We start from the raw sequence: 21,016 nt of genomic DNA on the forward strand, positions 1-21,016 counted from the left end.
CCTGCCCCACTATCCCTCCTCTTGAGCCATGTGACACGCACCATGGCTCAATATTGCTCACCATTTGCATAGGTTCTTTGGTGGGGTAGGTCATTTATAGATGCCATTCTCTAATCTTGCCCCTCTTTTCGTCCATAATTTAATTTCACTCTATGGACTTTGTCGCTGCACATCTTTAAAAATGTTTCAGTGATCTAATCTGCTTCTTGTGTGTATAAAATTTGAAGTGTCTTTTGCGCTGCAGCTTTGTGGTTCTGTCTGCAAGCTTGTTACCTCTTGACACCTTATCAGTCTCGTGTGTGTGTGTACTGCACACGTGCACATAGCTACTTTTCGTGGCAATTGGACTGTTTTGACAACTAGCTTAGCAAGTAAATGGATGCCCTCCCCGAATGGGGAGTGACTCAGCTAGCAAATGATTAGACATTTTCACTTTCTTGTAGTTTCTTTAGTTACTTTTCAATCGTTTTCTCATTGTTTATCACAAGAATCTTAGAAATTTGAATACGAATCAAAACGTATGTTTTATTTTACTCAATTGTATGATTTAGAGAATCCATATGTAGTAAAGTGTTGTATTACTACATATGATTTCATCATCATTTAATTTGACTTTCTTTCCAAAACGCTTCTTAATTTCTCAGTTCACATATCTTCTACATGTGTTACTGGTTCTCCAGTTTTTTCTCTAGTTAATTAGCAATCCAAAAGCTAAGTTTTCTTTTTAGCATTCAACCTGCTCAAAATCACTCTTTCATCAAAGTCGCTCTACTAATTTTCTATAGTAGTCGGCAACGACTTCAACCATTCAACCTTTCATTCAGGCAATCATTCATCAATGCTCATCATATCCATCTCACTCATTCTCCAAAAAGGAGTCTTCCTATCACATTGGTCCGAATTCATCCAAGCTCACCACACAACATTCATATATCATTTTCAACTCAAGTTTCCTGGTAGAACAATCCACCAATTCAAAAAAAAAACCTTAACTAAAACAAACAATTGGCAAATTAATCTGAATTTTTTCTTTGTTTTTAAATTTGAAGAACTCAATCTCTCAGATTTAGCTTGCATTTAGAATTTTGTATAATCTTATAACACAACCATCAATTATTCCTATTAAATGTAGCATTGCAAAATCTTAAATTCACAATTTAGCTTCTTCCAATTCCTGAAAGCATGTTCCGTCGTTTTTTTTCTTCGAATTTCTCATGTGTGCCCGACACTTAACATGCACTAGTGTGGATTAGTTTCTGCTCGCAAGCAGATTTCTCTCTTTTCCTCTCATTTTTATCTGCCCAAATTGTTTCTGTTCTGCGGTGTAAATTGAATAGACAACAGTCTAGCAAATTTCTTTATACTAAAAGTTTAGCCAATCTTCATCATTTTAACACATACGCACACACATGCACAGCTCTCGCGTGCGGAAGGTAGGTCCCAGCACCAATGATTCGTCACAGGCTGGCCATTTCCTGTGGTCGATCATGAGCTGGTCCCTCCCATGCACACGAGGACAGCACATTCTAATTTTATTTATTTATCTTCAAGAAGCAATTTCTATTTCTTTACCACTTGATTTGCATATTTTAACTTTAGTGTAACACAATTTGATCTCTAGTCATTTGTAATTTGCCACCTCAAAAATATTATTATTATTATTATTATTATTATTAAACTCCTCTTGCCCCTCGCTTGAGCCGCGGCTTGAGCTGCGGCCTTGCACCTGCTCACAGGGGCCTTATTGTGTCCTGGTCTGACAAACACTTGTGACCTCATCAGTTTTCATCTTTCTAGCTTTTGTCTCTTGAATTCGTTCTCATCTCTTTGTGAAGCTTTCAACCGCACTCTAGCACTTCTACCACTTCAGCATGTATTGCATACAATTAAGAAATCTACTTGCCATGAACTTCTCATCTCAAAGAAGAGCAGAGCAAGAGAATTACCGTTCTTATTTCCCATCTTAATTTTAGTAGTTTAAGGTTTTACAATTTTTTTTCAATTTTTTTTTCTTTGAGGATCCTCAATGCAGGTTTAAAATGACCTTTCAACAGATTACTAGCCTGTTTTATTGCCGTGGATCAACGCTAGAACTGCTTTTTAGTCAATTTATCCTACCAGTCACACACTCAATCACACAAACCCCAGCGCTTTTTTTTTTTTTTTTTAGGCCTCATAGCTCGGACAAACCAAAGCCGTATCTCATAGCTCGGACAAACCAAAGCCGTATCTCATAGCTCGGACAAACCAAAGCCGTATCTCATAGCTCGGACAAACCAAAGCCGTATCTCATAGCTCGGACAAACCAAAGCCGTATCTCATAGCTCGGATAAACCAAAGCCTTATCTCTCGTGCACCTCTACATTTTACGCGTTTCACAACAACACAATCACACAACTTCAGGCCTTTAACTTACATGTCCCCTGGTTCGTTGCACTGCCGGGTCCCGTCAATCCACCTCTGTCAGACGAAGGCAGACCTAAGATGCTGGCCCAGCGAAGAATTCTCTTCCCAGGACTTTCTCCTCCAGGTCCTCCTAATGGACGCTGGCTTGTCGACAATGCAGCACGTCCTTCTTCATCAGACAAATAGCGGGTATGAGGGTCCCGGGTTTCGGCACCAAAATGTTAGAGATTTGCTCACTCCAACTTATTTTGCAAGAACCACACGGTAGACAAGCAAGTTCTTTTAGACACCTGCAGGTGGAGAGTTCACTCGCTCCAGGAATGAAGTCTGAAACTCTCCCAACTGCAAGGACATATTTATTAAGAGAAAGAGTGGGGGTAAGAGTAGACTGACTAGGAAGCCCTTGTGCTCTAGTCAAAACATATCAGGGGATGTTTTACGACCTTGTGTAGGATGAGACAAGGTAGGTTATTTATTACCGGTTGCATTCCAACATAATCATACGATAAGGATAACTTGAAAAACCCTAACAATATTTAAATTTTTATTTTCGAAAATTACACCTAATGCCATTTTGTTTTGTTTCATTTCATTTTCGTTTACTTTTCAAACAATGTTGTTTGGTCTTACTGCTGCCACATTTTCTGGAGTTCTGGCGGTACGAGGTCGGCCGGTTGATTTTCGTTTCAATGCTGATCCACTGGCTCTAAAGTTAGTAACCCATAACAAGATCGTGTTTCGAGCAGGTACGGGATCATGTCTACCAAGTCTGAAGCGCAAACGGAGCGGTTGTTGTGATGCAGTTACAGATTCGCTCTTGATAAACGTTTGCACAATGAAAGCGCAATGCTCACCAGTCCAATTCATGTTAGCAACTGAAACAAAACAAAATAACATATGCTAACATGAATTGGACCGGTGAGCATCGCGCTTTCATTGCGGAAACGTTTATCAAGAACTAATCTGTAACTCTCTCTCTCTCGCTCTTTCGCTCTCACTCTCACTCTCTCTCTCTCTCTCTCTCTCTCTCTCGCTCTCTCGCTCTCTCGCTCTCCCGCTCTCTCTCTCTCTCTCTCTCTCTCTCTCTCTCTCTCTCTCTCTCTCTCTGTGTGTGTGTGTGTGTGTGTGTGTGGGTATATATATATATATTTGTGTGCACAGTATTTCACAAAAGTGAGTACACCGCTCTCATTTCTGCAATCTTTTAATTATATCTTGTCATGGGACAACACTGAAGAAATGACACTTTGAGACAATGTTTAGTCACTGTAGAGCTTGGATAGCAAAGTAAATTCATTGTTACTTCAAAGTAACTCAAAATACAACAATGAATGTATAAAATGCTGGCAACAATAGTGAGTACATCCCAACTGAAAATGTCAAAATTGGACCCAAATGTCAATATTTTGTGTGGCCACCATTATTTTCCAGCACCGCCGTCATCCTTTTAGCCATGGAGTTCACCAGAGCTTCACAGGTTGCCGCTGGAATCCTCTTCCATGATGACATCACGGAGCTGGTGGATGTTGGAGACTTTGTGCTCCTCCACCTTCCGTTTGTGGATGCCCCACAGATGTTCAATAGTGTTTGAGTCTGGGGACATGCTTGGCCAGTCCATCACCTTCACCCTCAGCTCCTTTCGGAAGGCAGTGGTTGTCTTGGAGGTGTGTTTGGGGATGTTATCGTGTTGGAATAGTGCTCCGCGGCCCCGTTTACGGAGGGACAGGAGTCAAAGTCAAAGTCAAAGTCAGCTTTATTGTCAATTTCTCCACATGCCAAAGACACACAAAGAAACCGAAATTTCGTTCCCCCCTATCCCACGGTGACAAGACATGGCTCACAACAGACAAACAAGTAACAAGTATAACAAAAGCGTGCTGAATAAATAATGAATAAATAACACAACAATAAATAAATAAGAGGAGCAGAAAAAAAAGGAGCAAGTGCGCGTACAGCAGACATTCCCGAAAATCGCGCAACAGTGCCACACGCTACGCAGAAGGGGGTAGCGAGTTCAGGGCCCTAACAGCCTGGGGAAAGAAGCTGTTGGCAAGTCTGGTAGTGCGGGAGCGCAGGCTCCTGTACCTCTTCCCAGAGGGCAGAAGGTCAAACAAAGAGTGAGCCGGGTGACTCACATCTCTGGCAATCGAGGTTGCCTTGCGGGCGAGATGGGAGGTGTAAATGTCCTTCAGGGAGGGGAGCGAAGCACCAATAATCTTACCAGCCGTATTCACTATGCGCTGCAGGGCCTTCAAGTTCTGTTCAGTGCAGTTACCACCCCAGACAGCGATGCAACTGGTGATGACGCTCTCAATAGTGCCACGGTAGAATGTAGACAGGACTGCCTGAGGAGCACATGCACGCCTGAGCTTCCGCAGGAAGTACAGGCGGCGCTGAGCTTTCTTTGCCAGTGACGAGGTGTTTGCGGACCAGGAGAGGTCCTCACTGATGTGCACCCCCAGGAACTTGGTGCAGCTCACCCTCTCCACCACAGCACCATCGATGATCAGCGGCAGGTGTGTTGTGTGACCCTTCCGGAAGTCAACAATGATTTCCTTGGTCTTATTAACGTTCAGCAGGAGGTTGTTGTCCCTGCACCACGTGGTCAGAAGGTCAACCTCCGACCTGTACCGAGTCTCGTCGCCCTTTGTGATGAGACCCACCAGAGTCGTGTCGTCAGCAAACTTCACTATGCGGTTGTCGCTGTAGGTCGCAGTGCAGTCATGCGTCAGCACGCTCTGCTTCAGTATTCCACAGTACATGTTGGCATTCATTGTTCCCTCAATGAACTGGAGCTCCCCAGTGCCAGCAGCACTCATACAGCCCCTAAGTCCTCTACATCAGTTTGAGTACATAACAACAAAAGACAAGCTTTATAACTTGAGCTTGTGATACTAAGGAATAAAGAAACTTATACATTTTGCCTGCTTTTCCACGATACCATCAGACACTCACTACACCATGTGTAAAATACATCCTCAAAACTCTAAACAAGTTCCTGTGCCCTTGCTAAGGAACTTTAGATTTCAAAGGACATATTACCTTTAAAGTGGCGGTCCTCCCCTATCACAGGGGGAAAAGTCTGGCTTGGGAAATGCGTATTCCTGGTGGGACATTTCCATAACACCTGACTCGGGAGGCATCCAAGAGGCCACCTTAACCACGTGACAGAGCCATGTAATTTGGGTGTTTTTTATTCGAAGGAGCGGTTATCTAAACCCAACCTGGATGATCAAGCTTCTTATCTCTAAAGGAGACCCAGGAGACTTGGTCAAAGTTCTGCTTCAAGTGAGAATTGCAATTCCTTTTGACAGGTGATGTTAGAGTGGTGCTCACTCTAACTTCTTTGCAAGAACCACACTGGAGACAGTTTGCCCTTTCGCACTTGTAAGTGGAGAAAACCTTCGTCACCTTGTAGCATACAGAGGTGATCGAAACGTAATCTGATTTAGGCCCCTCGCAAGAGCGTATTTATTGTGAAAACAGGGTGGGGGTGAGAGTGGACATGTTTGGTGTTCACCTCAGTAACTGGTTAATCCAGGGGTGGGCAAACGTTTTGACTTGCGGGCCGAATTGGGTTCTAAATTTTGACCAGGGGGCTGAACCAGGAGCAGATGGATGTGTTTGTGTGACGTAATATAAATGACATGTAAAGGTCATTGCATAAAAGGTTTTGGCCTTTAGTAGGTAGTAAAGCATGATAAAAGTTTTTTGAAAACAAATGCATTTATTAACAGCATTAAAAAAAAACATCCCTAAAAAACTGCTATCAGTGATTCTCATAAAATCAGATTAATGAAAGACGTTTATCTTATGAGATCACATCAAACGGCAAACATTCTGACCAAATATATCATCTTGAAGAATTGGTGAAAGCATACATCCAAATAAAGTAATCAAAACGGCAACACGGTGAGGGGTATCTGAAAATCAGAGCAGAGTTTTAACTCACAAACACCTGGTAACAGAGGTGAGGAAACGGAAAACACTTCCTTAAAGTAAGCCTTAAGAACTTTACAGGTTAAGATTAGTCACAAACAGGTGGACATCAATGTCCTTGAGCATCCTGCATTGTTTGAAAATGAGAATGGTCGCTAGTTTCAATCCCTGCTATTTGTACAGATCATATTCAAAATGTATTTTTTTACAACAAACTTGAAACCCTCCCCTTCATTTTCAGTGGGAACAGTGTTATTGGTCTCCCTTTTTTTTGCTAGTGTGTCATAGTCTGGAGTAAAATTTGTTGTGGCAATTCTTAGGAGAGATCCGAGGTGTTAGTCCGTTTACCTAGATCTGTGACGGGTCGATGTTGATGTTCATGTGGCTGAACGTCACATCGCGTACGTCGAGCCAAATTGGCCACTCTTTTTAAACACTCGGCACTCAGTGTCCACCTTGCTTTTCCATGGGCGACTCATTTTAATGGAAGGATTCCAGGGGAAGGTTTGTGGGTGGCTTTAGCGTAAAACTGTATCCGAAAGCTCGGCGCGCAAATTACAAGAATGCTGTCGTCACAGCCCACGCTCTAAATTCGGCACTGATACAAATAGAGCGCGAGTGCGCCATTTCCGTACTACTGAGTACGTACACGCACTTTTGAGTGTGCACCGAGCTTTCTGACACGGCTTCCGGTAGTAAATGCGCAGGCGAGTGGTTCCCCATCTACTGGGGAAACGCAGTCATTGTAGGCAAAATTACCGGAAAAAAAAAAAAAAAGTTTAATACAATTTATTTAGGGTTGGCGGGCCGAATGTGGCCCGCGGGCCGTAGTTTGCCCATACCTGGGTTAATCAGTGCAGGGGGTCCCAGCTCTTTGTTTTACAACGTTGTGGAAACAGAAACTAGTGAAGCATTTTCAATAACTAACTAACCAAGAATATTTCCACACCATTTGGATAGTTTCAACAACTGAATGCGGAAACTTTCCAGAGTCAAGGAAAGGTGAAAGGTTTAAACAAAGTTAATAATTCTAGTCTACATTCCAACATAATCATATGATCAAAATAATTTGTCAACCCTGTCAGGTGACTCTGAAGGAAATTGTTCGGGGACACTGGGGACACCGAATGTTTGGGTTTGCCAAGGCTGACAGACATCCTTTCCGATCATCAGAGGGAAAACACCACCAGGTGTGCCCCTCTGTGTCCAAGACATGTCAGCAAAACTGATGACCCAACCACAGTCTGTCATCAAATTGTGGCCTAAAGTGTCCAGGTGCCTAGTGCTCATATGGACACCCTTCTGCTTGAACATTGTTTTCGTTATGGATCATTTCTGACAAGTGCAGAAATCAAACAACTAAGCACAACTTGGTTTCTGGTCAGGGAAAGTTAAAGTCCCAATGTTTGTCACACACACATCTGGGTGTGGTGAAATTTGTCCTCTGCATTTAACCTATCCCCGTGTGATTTTGATCCATCCCCTGTGGGAGAGGGGAGCAGTGAGCAGCAGCAGTGCTGCGCTCGGGAATCATTTGGTGAAGGCGGGGGGCTTGGTCTTTCAATCATGTCCGTCCAGGTATTACTGTCATAGTTCACTTGAGCATTTAAATCCTCCATGAACAACACCCCTGTTAGGGCCAATCAAGGAGCGCATTCTATGTTGTTATTTTTCCAAATCTTAAAGTGTATTACAGCATTTGTGCATATTGGATTTTTGTGAAATGAAGATATACACAACATATTATTCATGTGTTTAAAATTATCTAACATAAGACTATTCTACTGTTTTTTTTTTTTAGTTGTGGAAGTTGCATCCTTTTGAATTAAACAAGAACAGCTTAGCCTCGATTTTAGGTGCTTCTATTCTATGTGACTTAGTGTCTAATGCTGTTTGGTCATGGACCCCAATTTTTTTCTTTGTACTTTAAATAGACCATATTGTAGAAATTTTAGTGCAAAAGACATGAGACAGTTTCTACTTTTCAAAACTCAAAGGTATGTCATTTATTTTTTTTCTCCTTCCGTGTTCCTCAGTATCATGGTGATGCAAATCCCCCGTCAACCCATTGGCCATCTCTCTTAAATGGACAGCAGCAATAACATAATGAAAGACAAGTACAAATAATTTATGTGGGGTGTCTTAGAACAAAGAACAATATGATTATGACTACTTTTATATTGTGTATGATCAAAATATGTCTAAAATATGATTCGTATACAGGGTCCGAGACTCCCACTTCACATTTTATGTATGTATTCGCATGCTCTTATTTTATAGTACAATGGCGAATATATCTGATATTACAAGATTTACCGGATATTAGCTTTTAAATATAGATATATTATTTTCAGCCCGGCCCAATATCAAAATCGGCATCGTCCTAAATCCCATCGGGGTCAAGCTTCTTTCCAAACAGTACTTGTTTTTGTTTGTGCACTTGTTTTTGTCTGACTGTATTTCATCAATCATAACATTTTGCACGTTTCTTGTATTCTTGCACTCTTGTACGCTGCTGTGACAAGAAAATTTCCCCACTGTGGGATAAATAGTCATATACCTGTCTGTCTGTCTGTCTGTCTGTCTGTCTGTCTGTCTGTCTAAAATCTACTGCTCCATTCCTTACGAATCACCATCAAGATCTACTGTGAGGGGAAAAGCTAGTTTGAAACCCCTAAGGGTAGTTTTTGTTTATTCATTCTATGTATTGCATTTAATTTTATTTTTGTCTTGTGTTTTAGGTCTTACACAGCATGGTAAGCAGTGTAGAGAGATTGCCCACCACACCCACTGGTAGCCAGCTGATCTTGCGTTGTAAAGATTTCAGGATCTTCCAGCTTCTCTTGCAACAGGAGAAAGATTGCCTTGATCTCCACACCTCATTATTGAGGTTGTCAAGACCAGGTTTGTGTGTTTTGAAGGGCTAACTGTGTGTCTTTTATCTGGTATATCCGCAACCTATTTCCTGCGCATTCATCAAAGAGCGCAAGAGCACTTCCACCTCACCCTGGTGAATGGCAAGGGAGACCATGACAAACTCACGGGAATTTTAAATGTCTACAACGAAGGGATGAGCAATTCATTGAAATTCAATTTAGTTTTCAATTACTACACTCCACGATTAGAAAATTGGCATAATTGTACAAAATGATTAATACTAATTTTGATTCATTGAAACTATTTAAATGTTTCAACAGTTCACTGGCAATTGTATTGCAAGTAAACTCTATGCACTATGTTTGAAACCATACTTAATTTTCTACATTATTTTAAAATAACATTTTAAATATTATTTGGTCCAAAAGGAACTTAAATAATTATAGTATTTCCAAAAAATCTTCTCATTTTTAATAGTTAATTTTTACTTTAAAAATGTTCATCTTTTCTATCAAAAATAAATTAGCCTTTGAATAAGTATGATTAATGTTTTTTTTTTTATAATCGTGCAGACGACTGCAATGTTTTTTTTAACACAAGATGTCACTACAGAGCCACCCAAGATGACAATTGTTTTGTTGTCACATGTATTAATTTGTACTATTAAGGGGGTGGCTGATAGTGTAGTGCAGGGGTGTCAAACTTATTGTTTAAAACCCTAGCCCGAGCTTTAAACCCTACTTTGAAACTCTAACCCTAGCTTTAAACCCTCCTTTGAAACCGTAACCCTAGCTTTAAACCCTATTTTGAAACCCTAACTCTAGTATGAAACCCTACTTTGAAGCCCTAACCCTAGCTTTAACCCTACTTTGAAACCCTAACTCGAGCATAAAACCCTGCTTTGAAACCCTAACCCTCGTTTGAAACCCGTTTGAAATCCTAACCATAGCTTTAAACCCATGTTTGAAACCCTAATCCTAGCTTTGAACCCCACTTTGAAACTCTAACCCTAAATTTAAACCACTGGTGTCAAACTCTTTTTTTTTTTGCAGGTCGCATTGTAGTCACAGCTTCTTTCGGAGGGTCATTATGGCTGTCAACCCAGATACGTAAATGTATGAGCACCTCATATTATATACAGTAAAAGCTTCAAAACAAATTGACAAATAACTTGTTTTCAAATCAAACTGGTCAAATATTTAAAAAAAAAATGAAAGATATTAAAAGTGAAGACAATTTGCAATTCTAGTAATGACACACGAATTTGATGCACAATATCTTTGCGGGCCACATACAATGATGTGGCGGGCCAAATCTGGCCCCCAGGCCTTGAGTTTGACACCTGTGGTGTCGTGGTACACTCGACTGTCTTGTGTGCAGGCACGATGAGTTCGATTCCCACGTGTGTGTGTGATTAACAAATAAAACCAAATTGTACCATTACATGATATTTATGTATTGAACTTTTGCCCACACACAAACATATACACTATATTTTTGTAGTAAGTTTAGCTTCAAACAATCAACTTGTCTTGCTCATTACTGCTCAATGTTACAACATACGTAGGAAGTTTGCTGGCCTGTTTTCCGGGTTTGGTAGTAATCTCCCACATATAGTGGATTACTCTTAACGACATGTTGAATAATAAAAAAAATCTGGCATTTCATACTAATTGAATATGTTGTATTTTCAGAAAAGTACAGTGAGCTGTACTGTCTGTCCTTCAATCCCAATATTAACAAGGAGGAGAGGCAAGAGTCATGGAGCTTCATAGACCTCATGGCTGACTACAAAAGAATGGGGGTTCCAAATAACCTCTGGGTCGCATCAGCAGCCAACAGTGAATACAGGGTTAGTTGGTCTTTTTGTGATTCTTTTACCAACCATTTTTAACATTTCCATTGTGATGCCATCCATCCACCACATTTCGGCACGTCCCGGTTTGATTAACAAAAACGAAGAGTCATTTTAGCATACCGTATTTTCCGGACTATAAGTCGCACCAGCCATAAAATGCCCCAAAAAAGTGAAAAAAAACCATATATAAGTCGCTCCGGTGTATAAGTCGCATTTTGGGGGGCAATTTATTCGACAAAATCCCACACCAAAAACAGTCATGAACGAGCAACAACAGGCTAAACGATAGCAACAACAGGCTAAACGATAGGTATGCTAACGTGACAAACACAAACAAAGAGCTGAGAATGGGCCTGACGTAACATATAGAGTGATTAAGGACAACTATTACATGAATAACATGTTTATAAAACCATCGGTGTCACTCCAATTCATTAAATCCATTGATCGTTCGATACGATAGCAACAGGCTAATCGATAGGTATGCTAACGTGACAAACACAAACGAAGAGCTGAGAATGGGCCTGACGTAACATATAGAGTTATTAAAGAAAACGATTACATGAATAACACGTTTATAAAATCATCAGTGTCACTCCAATTCATTAAATCCATCGATCGTTCTTTGTCAACAATGGGTGCGCGCGGCTTAGGGCGCTTGCACTTCAAAATATTCCACAGGCTTATATAACGATGGATAAACTATATTTCAAATAACTATAATATAAGCCAATAATATTATCAAACCATCCGTGCACTTTAAATCCATTAAATCCATCGATCAAATTCCTCATCCTTTGTCAACATCGCCGCGCGTGCGCCCTGACGTCAGCCTCGTCTTTATTCCACGGATCTAGTATATAACTATATTGTAGCGTTAACAAAGTACAAGGATAGACGTGGGTTTGGTAAACTGTTCTTTATTAAACAAAACAAACTTCCAAGCGTGTGGCGGCGTGGACTTCCAGACACGAGAGCTCCATGGCATAGGACCGGGCGTGCGTAATGGCCATGTCCGAGCCCCATGCACCGTTCACGGACAGCCACTCGGCCGAGCGCCGGCCCCCGACTCAGTAGAGTAGGACCGGGCGTGCGTAAAAGCCATAATAGTTTTTCAAACCTTCTATGTCACTCTAAATCCTTAATTCCTTCAAACTCTTTGTCTTCCGTGTCACTTAGAAATGATCACCGCTAATGATGCCGGTAGTCCTTAAGTGGGTACGTTTGTCCTTTATGTAAACAACCGCCGCGCCGCGCCGTGCCACTGACGTCACTTGAAATAGTAAACCCTTAGTACATCACGGTTCTGCAAACTTTCTTTCTGCTGCTCGATTACTGTTTTCAGCTGCATATTTTACAACTTGAAGTTTGTGACCTGCAAAATATGAGTTTCTTTTTGGTGCCATTTTTCTTAAGCCCATCCAGTTGATGAGTCACGGCCAACGGTGAAATTTAGAGTGCCCTCATCCAGTTTCGTCTGAAAATAAAAAAAAATTCAGATGTAGTTTTTTGTTTTGTTTATTTGGTTGTTTTATCAAAGTCAAAGTCTGCTTTATTGTCGATTTTTTTTTTCATATACCAAGACACACAAAGAGATTGAAATTACGTTCCCACTATCCCTCGGTGAGATAGTACACATATGCATACAAGCAACACAAAAAAACCCAAGAAGGCACAAACAATGAATACATAAGAGTGTTGAATAATGATAAATAATCAAATAATAATAAATAATAATAATAAATATAAGAGGATAAATTAACAAATACTAATAAATAATAATAATAAATATAAGTGGACTTGGATATGGTGCTTTAAAGTGTTAATTGCTTTATTTGATGTTTTCTCTATTTTTTATGTTTTGAATATGTTCAAGATATAAAAGCATGTGAAGTGATCAACTATACTAAAAATAACATGGGGAGTGGTCAACTATACTTGTAAGTAAGTGATGTCTTAATGATCAAGTAAAAATTTGTGAAAAAAAACATATATAAGTCGCTCCTGAGTACCAGTCGCCCCCCCCACCCAAACTATGAAAAAAAACGCGATTTATAGTCCGGAAATTACGGTACTTTTTTATAAATCACATTTAGTCTCGTTTTTATTCCACAATATGACATTACACATTTAGTTTTTGTCACTGCGTCACGTCTCCCTCACGTGATAAAGTCTCGTTGATGAAGGTAGTTCATCCTAACGTCTGTTAACAGTAGCAACAGACGACGAGTCCCGACGTCAGCGGCGCATGTACTTCCGGGGACAGCAGCGGCGTTGTTTACACAAAAGACGAAGATTTCGATGGATTTAATGATTCGGAGTGACATGGATGGTTTGATAAACATGTTATAGTTATTTGAATAACTGTTAATGTTACGTCAGGCATGTTCTCAGTTCCTCGTTTGTGTTTATGTAACATTAGCGTACCGTGTTGTTTAGCCTGTTGTTGCCTGTTTATGTCTGTTCATGGTGTTGGATTTTGTCAAATAAAGTTCTCCCAAAAATACGACTTGTACTCCAGTGCGACTTATATGTGGTTTTCTTCTTTATTATGCATTTTATGGCTGGTGCGGCTTGTACTCCGGAGCGACTTATAGTCCAGAAAATACAGTACATATGTTACTAAAACATTCCTTGTTAAATTATATGCTGCACTAACATTCAGCATTTTTCTATCTTTTTCTAGTTTTGTTATGAAAGAGTAGGCCCCCCATGAACCATGTGTATAGAAATTGACAGCATATATTTTGTCCGTGAACAATACCAAATAATACGTTATGCCGTCTTCATTTTGTCATCTTTTCCCAGATATGTGAAACATATCCTTCCGAGCTATTTATTCCAAAGTCAGCCTCCCCTACCGTCATTTTGGGCAGCTCAAAGTTCAGGAGCCGGGGACGATTTCCTGCTCTGTCGTACTTTCACCAGGACACACTGGTCAGTGTTTCAGACGAATCTAAAGAACTAAGTGAGTGTTATATTAATAGTAAGATGTTGATGTTTCATTGCCATTTAGGCTGCTGTGTGCAGGTGTAGTCAGCCACTGTCAGGCTTCAGTGGACGTTGTCAGGAGGATGAGGCCATGCTGCAGGCTGTGATGAAATCCAACCCCGGAAGTGTCTATATTTATGTGGTAGATACAAGGCCCAAGGTAACACACCCAAGGAGTGCTTAAGGAAATAACAAAGCTGTGTAAATTAGGTTATACTATCGTTATTGTAAAATGTGCTTTATGAATGTGTGTCTAGCTGAATGCTATGGCAAACAGAGCTGCTGGTAAAGGCTATGAGAATGAGGACCATTATACCAACATCAAGCTGCACTTCATTGGCATAGAAAACATTCATGTGATGAGGAACAGCCAACAGAAAATGATTGACGGTAAGTAAGAGTGCAGTCCCTTTCATACTGGCCATGTAAGCTGTCTTCACCCCGCCCTCCCTTCCTTCTCCTAGATTACTGTTAAGGATTGATGCGGTAAGACTGGTTCAGGATGGCCTAGTAAATCACCACCTTCTGACATAGTGTTCAAAGGCATAACTGAGACAGAATGTTGCTTCCTGCAAGTAAAATGTGAAGTCTAATGCGAGAAACTCTCCACCGCACCCATTATGTTGAAAACGATTGTGGCTGTTTCATGTAATTGTTTCATTGCTTTGAGCCCAATGGACGATGTGAATCCACACTTCAATCTAAAAGAGAGAGGCCAATAAATATTGGCGCTCCCGTTACTATTGCTCCTCTGATGTGCCAATTTAACAGGAAGCCAGTGTGAAAGTTCCTCTTGCTTGTTGACAAAATGACACAAAAATGATTTGGAGAGGTTTTACTGTTTTGTCATTTATGTATTTGCCCATGTGTGAAATTAGTGTCTTCCATGCAGTGGGTGAAATGCGATCTCCATCAATGACTGACTTCCTTTGGGGTCTGGAAAACTCTGGTTGGCTGAAACACATTAAAGCTATTATAGATGCTGGAGTCTTCATTGCCAGGGTATTTGCTCACTTTTTGAACACTGTAAACACTTTACACACTGCTGATTACTTTAGTATATACAGTATCTCACAAAAGTGAGTACACCCTTCTCATTTCTGCAATGTTTTAATTATATCTTGTCATGGGACAACACTGAAGAAATGACACTTTGTTCCAATGTTAAGTAGTCACTGTAAAGCCTGGATAGCAAAGTAAATTTATTGTTACTTCAAAGTAACTCAAAATACAACAATGAATGTGTATAATGTATGCTAGCTATATGATTGATCAAAAACACATTACAATGTGTGTTGAAATGATGTTACTGTATGTTGTTATTACAAACCTAAATCTTGTTTAACATAGTTAAGGTAGTTACATTTTTGACACAAATGTTTATAATGATATATTTTCAGGCAGTGGCTGATGAAGGAGTCAGTGTGTTGGTCCACTGTTCAGATGGTTGGGATCGGACAGCTCAGGCCTGTTCGGTAGCCAGCGTTTTGTTGGACCCATTTTATCGAACTATCAAAGGAATGATGGTAAACGCATGCACGCACGTACTCACGCATGCAGACATGCAGTATCTGTAGTTGGAAGGTGACTTTTATTTAGCTCAGCTCTGTTTCTCTGATTATGCCGTGTACAGTACCGTATTTTTCACACCATAAGGTGTCATTGAATTTTTTATTTTAGAAATTATTTCATATATAGGGCGCACCGGATTAAAAGGCGCATAAAATAGAAGCCATACTGCAACAAACGGAGGTTGACGAGGGTTGCGGTATGCATCTACTAGCCAATAACCAATGAGCCCTCTGTAAACAATCGCGTTTCTCAAACTATCACCTATAAAATGATCTGAACTGACTAAAGTTAAATCTAACACATTGGTACTGCTTTCTTATGTTTCCCTTCCATATTTGTACTATGTGTACTCTCTGCATCCATTGCAGCCTGGTCATCCTAGAAGAGGGACCCTCCCATCTGTGGTCTCTTCTCAAGGTTTCTCATTTCCCCTAGCTGGAGTTTTGAGTCTTTCCTTGCCCTCTTGGGAGTTTAAGATCAGTTTAAGATCAGGGGATGTTTGAGAATATCTTTCGTTTTTCACATGTCCTGAGCGTTGTTGTTAGTCACCTAAATGTTGAACAGAGGCTGTGATTTACCGAAGTCAAATTCCTTGTTTGGCACGCTCAAACATGGCGAATAAAAAACTCTTGAATCTTGAATCTTGATCCGTAAATTTACTTGAAACATTAACGGAGCAGCCTATTTTGAAATTAAATAGCCTCGTGCGTATAGCAGCTATCATTATAGCATTAGCCACCCGCAAACTCCCATGAGCCTCAGCTCGCAGACTCCCATGAGCCTCAGCAAAGTGTCGTGGCAGCACCTTGTAAACAATCACGTTTCTCAAACTCTCTCCCATAAAAGTGATCAGAACCGACTAAAGACTGATTTAACACATTGGTGCTGCTTATTTTTGATTCCGTTGGATATTGATCCGTAACCGTACTCGAAAACATTAACGGAACAGCCTATTTTGAAATGGAATAGCCTCCCGGGTACGACAGCTATTCAGTGACGCCCCCTGACCACGGTTGCCGTAATGCTGGGAAGCGATGCGACTTTGTAATTTACTAGTCATACTAAAACATACTGAAACATTTTGGCGGGGCGCTGTGTACAACCAGTATGGTTGTGGTGATCGGAGGGGCTGTCATCCTGCCTTAGGGCAGCTGTGGTTACTAGTGTAGTTTACCACTAACAGAGTGTGAATGAGTGTGTGAGCGCTGTGAGTACAGAATTCTATAGAAAAATGCAATAATAAATCCAATGCATTATTATTATTATTATTACCTACCTGTGTAGTATGTCACTGACGTATTTTGTAGGGATGTTCGATACAACTTTTATCACTGATACCACTCTCTAGTAGTCACAATACCGATACCACTAGTCCTTATCATTCATCAACCCCCTCCTCAAAAAAATGTCATAATTAAAAAAAAAAGTATATATCCCAATATAGCATTTCTCCTGAAAATTGTACGTCATTAGTGGCAAGTTTCTATTCTTCTTATTTGTAATTTCCAGTTTCTGATTGTAAAATGCCTTCATGAGGGTGGCCGATGTTGGTATTGGCTGCTGTCGCGAGTACGATACCTTGAAATAAGGCTTGTAACGCTGATACCTGGTGTGTGTACTGCCCATATTCTCATTGTTCGTCATTTATACGTTTTCTTCTCTCATGTAGGTGCTGATAGAAAGAGACTGGGTTTCATTTGGTCACAAGTTTTCTCACAGGTCTGTAACTGATAAAAGTTAACAGCACATCAACAAAAGATTGTAAGCTATGATCACTGTTTTTATTAAATAAAATTCAGACAGTCAACGCGTAATCTTTAAAAGGGAGGGTAAACTGAGGTTGGTTCATTTTTCACGAGCAAGCCCAACATTTTTTTATCAAGAAAATGTAGCATTAGCATTGTATATTTTATCCATTCATTTTGGAGAAATAATGAAACAACGAATGCATTTAAAAACAACCACTTTTAATGAGGAATAGGGCCACGCACCTCTCCCCTCCATGTCTTGATTGATGATGTCACAGAAGGAAGAGATCACAATTTCCCTGTTGGAAATTATTGTAAACACTTATTGCTTAAAATGTACAAAAGCAGCTACCAATTGGCACCACAATTTACATGGGCATCTCTACTTTTGACTACTTCAACATATTAAAAGGATTAGCCTCTCCGTGGCTGATTTTAGAGAAATGAGCAGCCTCTCTGCAGCTGAAGTGTGCTGTCACATTTTCCTTTCACCAGTCACCAACATACGCAAATACAACGCGTTCCGAGAGGTTTTATGTACCGTAATTTCCGGTGTATAAGCCGCACCGGTGTATAGGCCGCACCAGCTAAAATTCGTGGATATTTTAGTTTTTTTTTCTTACATAAGCCGCACCGGACTATAAGCCGCACGTGCACACGAGTTTTTTACAAAGAAAGACAGTACACAGAGAGCCTTTTTGAAGTTTGAATAACATGCTTTAACATGTCTTTCTAAACATTGCCTGTGACGCAGCAGTAGTAACGCAGCAACACGGAAGTGTACACGCGAGTTATTAACAAAGAAATACTGGACACAGAAAGCTTTTTTAAAGTTTTAATAACATACCTTAACATTTCTTTCCAAACACTGCCTGTGACGCGGCAGTAATACCGCAGCAACACGGAAGTAACACAGCACTAATAGGGTTTGATTAAATAAAACACACCGGTAAAAGTCACTGAGACGCGGCGGTAACACAGCAGCAACACGGTAGCACAGCACTAACAGGACTGGTTAAAGTAAAAGTAAAAAAAAGAGCTTCATCGTCTTCATCTTCCTCCTGTGCACTGAAACCATCGAAGTCTTCCTCCTCAATTTCTGATTGGAATAGCGTTAGATATCCTTTGCCACACACTTTCTCAGTATCTCTTTCGTCGTCGTTTTTATCCATTTCTTCTAGCATTTTCCATGATGAGGTTCTATTCATGCTAATCTTATTCATGCACGAAGCGCTAAATTACATTAAACTAGCGAGCGACACGTATATCTCCAGAGTAGACGGGACCACGAAATAAAGAAAAGGGTGCCGCAACACAATGTCATCAACATCGACTGCCTTTAGCTTAAAAGCGGCATCATATGCATTTCTTTTGTCCCCCATAATGACGGTTTGTGTATAAAAGCTTCCTTTCAGTAATGTCCGTCTTGCTCGCGTTCTGCGTGATGCGCGAAATGTTGTAAACACAAACTAGCACGTCTTCTTCGGCGCATTATCTCTTCTTCGCCTGTCTCGCTCTTGCTTCCTGCTAGAGCGCCCCCTGGAGGCCGGAGGTCGTAAAAATCCATAAGTACGCCGCCATTTAAGCCTCAGGGTTCAAAGTAACCTTCTGAATAAAATGCATTAAAAGTTTACATTCATTACAACTTGTTTTTGGTGAGCAAAATGTCAGAAGAATTGAATTTAAATGCTGATTGATTGGGTTTTAATACAATGCAGATGGTCCAAACAGCGCCACTGCTTTGTGTAATCTCTGAGTCACATGGCAGAGTAAGAGAAAGGGTTTAGAGCACAGGTGTCAAACTCAAGGCCCGGGGGCCAGATGCGGCCCGCCACATCATTCTATGTGGCCCACGAAGACAAATTGTGCATCAAATTCGTGTGTCATTACTAGAATTGCAAATTGTCTGCACTTTTAATAATATCTTTTTTTTTTAATATTTGACCAGTTTTTACTCGTCTGATTTGAAAACGAGTTATTTGTCAGTTTGTTTTGTAGCTTTTACTGTATATAATAGTGTTAAGAGTAAAAGTGATCAAGTCATCACAAAAATAATCTTATATAAGAAAACATTTTGGAAAAAAGTCGCGGCTTATACACCGGAAATTACGGTAAGCAGAATTGTTCATACGTTGTTATATAGTCAATTGAAATTGATAAGGGTTCATTTGAGTTACATTTCCCCTGAAGTCCATGTATGAAGTACCACCTCCGTCACCTATCTGAGAATGCGCTTTAAATGGCCACACTCAGCTGAAGGGTCAGCCACCACGCTGGAAGGCTGATGCTCCCAATCTTTCCAACAAGACGAACTCCGGGCGTTGTGACGCGGTCCGAGTCAAGACCCGGCTGACACTTTTGTGTTCGTAAATTTCCATTTTCAGTTACTTGGTTTCTTTTCTTTAATTTTCTTGTCAATTGTATTCTGCAGTAGACTCAGACCAGTCAGAAACCTCAATAATGGCACCAAGAAGCAATGACGAGTAGCGTGAGCACATTGCAGGGAGTATGTGGATGGAAAAAAAATGCAGAAATTAAGGCAGTGTGAAAAAGTGTTCATTTAATGCGATCGTTTGTACAATGATTTCCAATGGGGGAAATTGTGATCTCCTCTTTCCATGATGCACTGATGTGTCAAATGAAGCAGACTCTGCCCAAAAGGTGGGCATCAGTAAGTGTACTGTCCTTCCATTCCAAAATACAGTTAAATCTCTTCAGATTTTTTTTTCTAGGGGGGAATTGTAGCACTGACAATTTTTTTAATACAGATATATCACATTGGTTCCAATGTTGAGGTCACTTTGCCCAACATTATCCATGCATCCAATGTTTAAATCGCTTGTCCTCAAACTGGCTAAAAACCTTACCAAAAACATTAACTGTGTGGTTCACTGACAAATATAATATTCTCTTTACTACAAACCAGCGTATCTAAATTCATGCATCTGTTTTCTACCACATGTACTCATTTTGGTCATGTGGGAGCCCATCAGCCAATCACAGAGCACAATCAAACAAGCGTTCACTCAAATATGAACTTATGAACAATTTACAGTCTTCAGTAAACCAAACATGCATTTTTAAAATGCGGAAGGAACTCCAGTACCCGGAGAAGACCAAAGCGGAGACTCGAAACCCAGATTTGAGAACTGTGAGATACATTTTGAAAGCACTGTTCTGACCTTGCCAAAATCAAAATAGCAAAACATTTTTGTGTTGTTTTGACTAAAATGATGCTGATAAATCTGTATTTGCTTTTAGTTGTTGTTTGTGTATTGTCTTCTCTTCGGCTTCTCCAAAGGTTATCATGAACAGGATAAACAAAATACGTAGAAAAGTCATGGATGGATGCTGATTAAGAAAATATTTCTATTTATTTCTTCAGGTATGCCCACTTGGATGGCGATCCTAAAGAAGTGTCCCCGGTTATTGATCAGTTCTTGGAATGTGTGTGGCAGCTGTCTGAACAGTTTCCATGTGCCTTTGAGTTCAACGAGTGCTTCCTTATTGCGATACACACACACGTCTACTCCTGCCATTATGGGACATTCCTGGGCAACTGTCAAAAGGAACGCAAGGATATGAGGTATAAATGAAATGAATGAATCTAATGCACCAGCGGGGT

At 40.4% G+C, this 21,016-nt stretch overlaps 1 protein-coding gene and 1 long non-coding RNA gene across 7 annotated transcripts in view; one reads left to right on the forward strand and one right to left on the reverse strand.

The window, feature by feature from the left end:
- LOC137840286 (uncharacterized) overlaps nucleotides 1-21,016 on the reverse strand; it is a 245,330-nt gene that overhangs the window by 157,098 nt on the left and 67,216 nt on the right. The window lies entirely within an intron of this gene.
- Nucleotides 1-21,016, forward strand: part of LOC125969451 (myotubularin-related protein 7) — a 41,819-nt gene that overhangs the window by 10,133 nt on the left and 10,670 nt on the right. For 5 of the 6 annotated variants that reach the window (XM_049721536.2, XM_049721533.2, XM_049721532.2 and 2 more), the window contains 9 exons: nucleotides 9,087-9,249; nucleotides 10,917-11,074; nucleotides 13,889-14,017; nucleotides 14,097-14,231; nucleotides 14,329-14,461; nucleotides 14,964-15,073; nucleotides 15,472-15,597; nucleotides 17,313-17,362; nucleotides 20,777-20,977. In XM_049721536.2, coding sequence (XP_049577493.1) covers nucleotides 9,087-9,249; nucleotides 10,917-11,074; nucleotides 13,889-14,017; nucleotides 14,097-14,231; nucleotides 14,329-14,461; nucleotides 14,964-15,073; nucleotides 15,472-15,597; nucleotides 17,313-17,362; nucleotides 20,777-20,977 — 1,205 coding nt within the window. Of the gene's footprint in view, nucleotides 1-9,086; nucleotides 9,250-10,274; nucleotides 10,338-10,916; nucleotides 11,075-13,888; nucleotides 14,018-14,096; nucleotides 14,232-14,328; nucleotides 14,462-14,963; nucleotides 15,074-15,471; nucleotides 15,598-17,312; nucleotides 17,363-20,776; nucleotides 20,978-21,016 lie in introns of those variants that run through there. The other variant, XM_049721537.2, reaches the window with a different exon arrangement.

This window comes from Syngnathus scovelli, chromosome 5 (assembly GCF_024217435.2).
Source record: "Syngnathus scovelli strain Florida chromosome 5, RoL_Ssco_1.2, whole genome shotgun sequence".
NCBI lineage: Eukaryota > Metazoa > Chordata > Actinopteri > Syngnathiformes > Syngnathidae > Syngnathus > Syngnathus scovelli.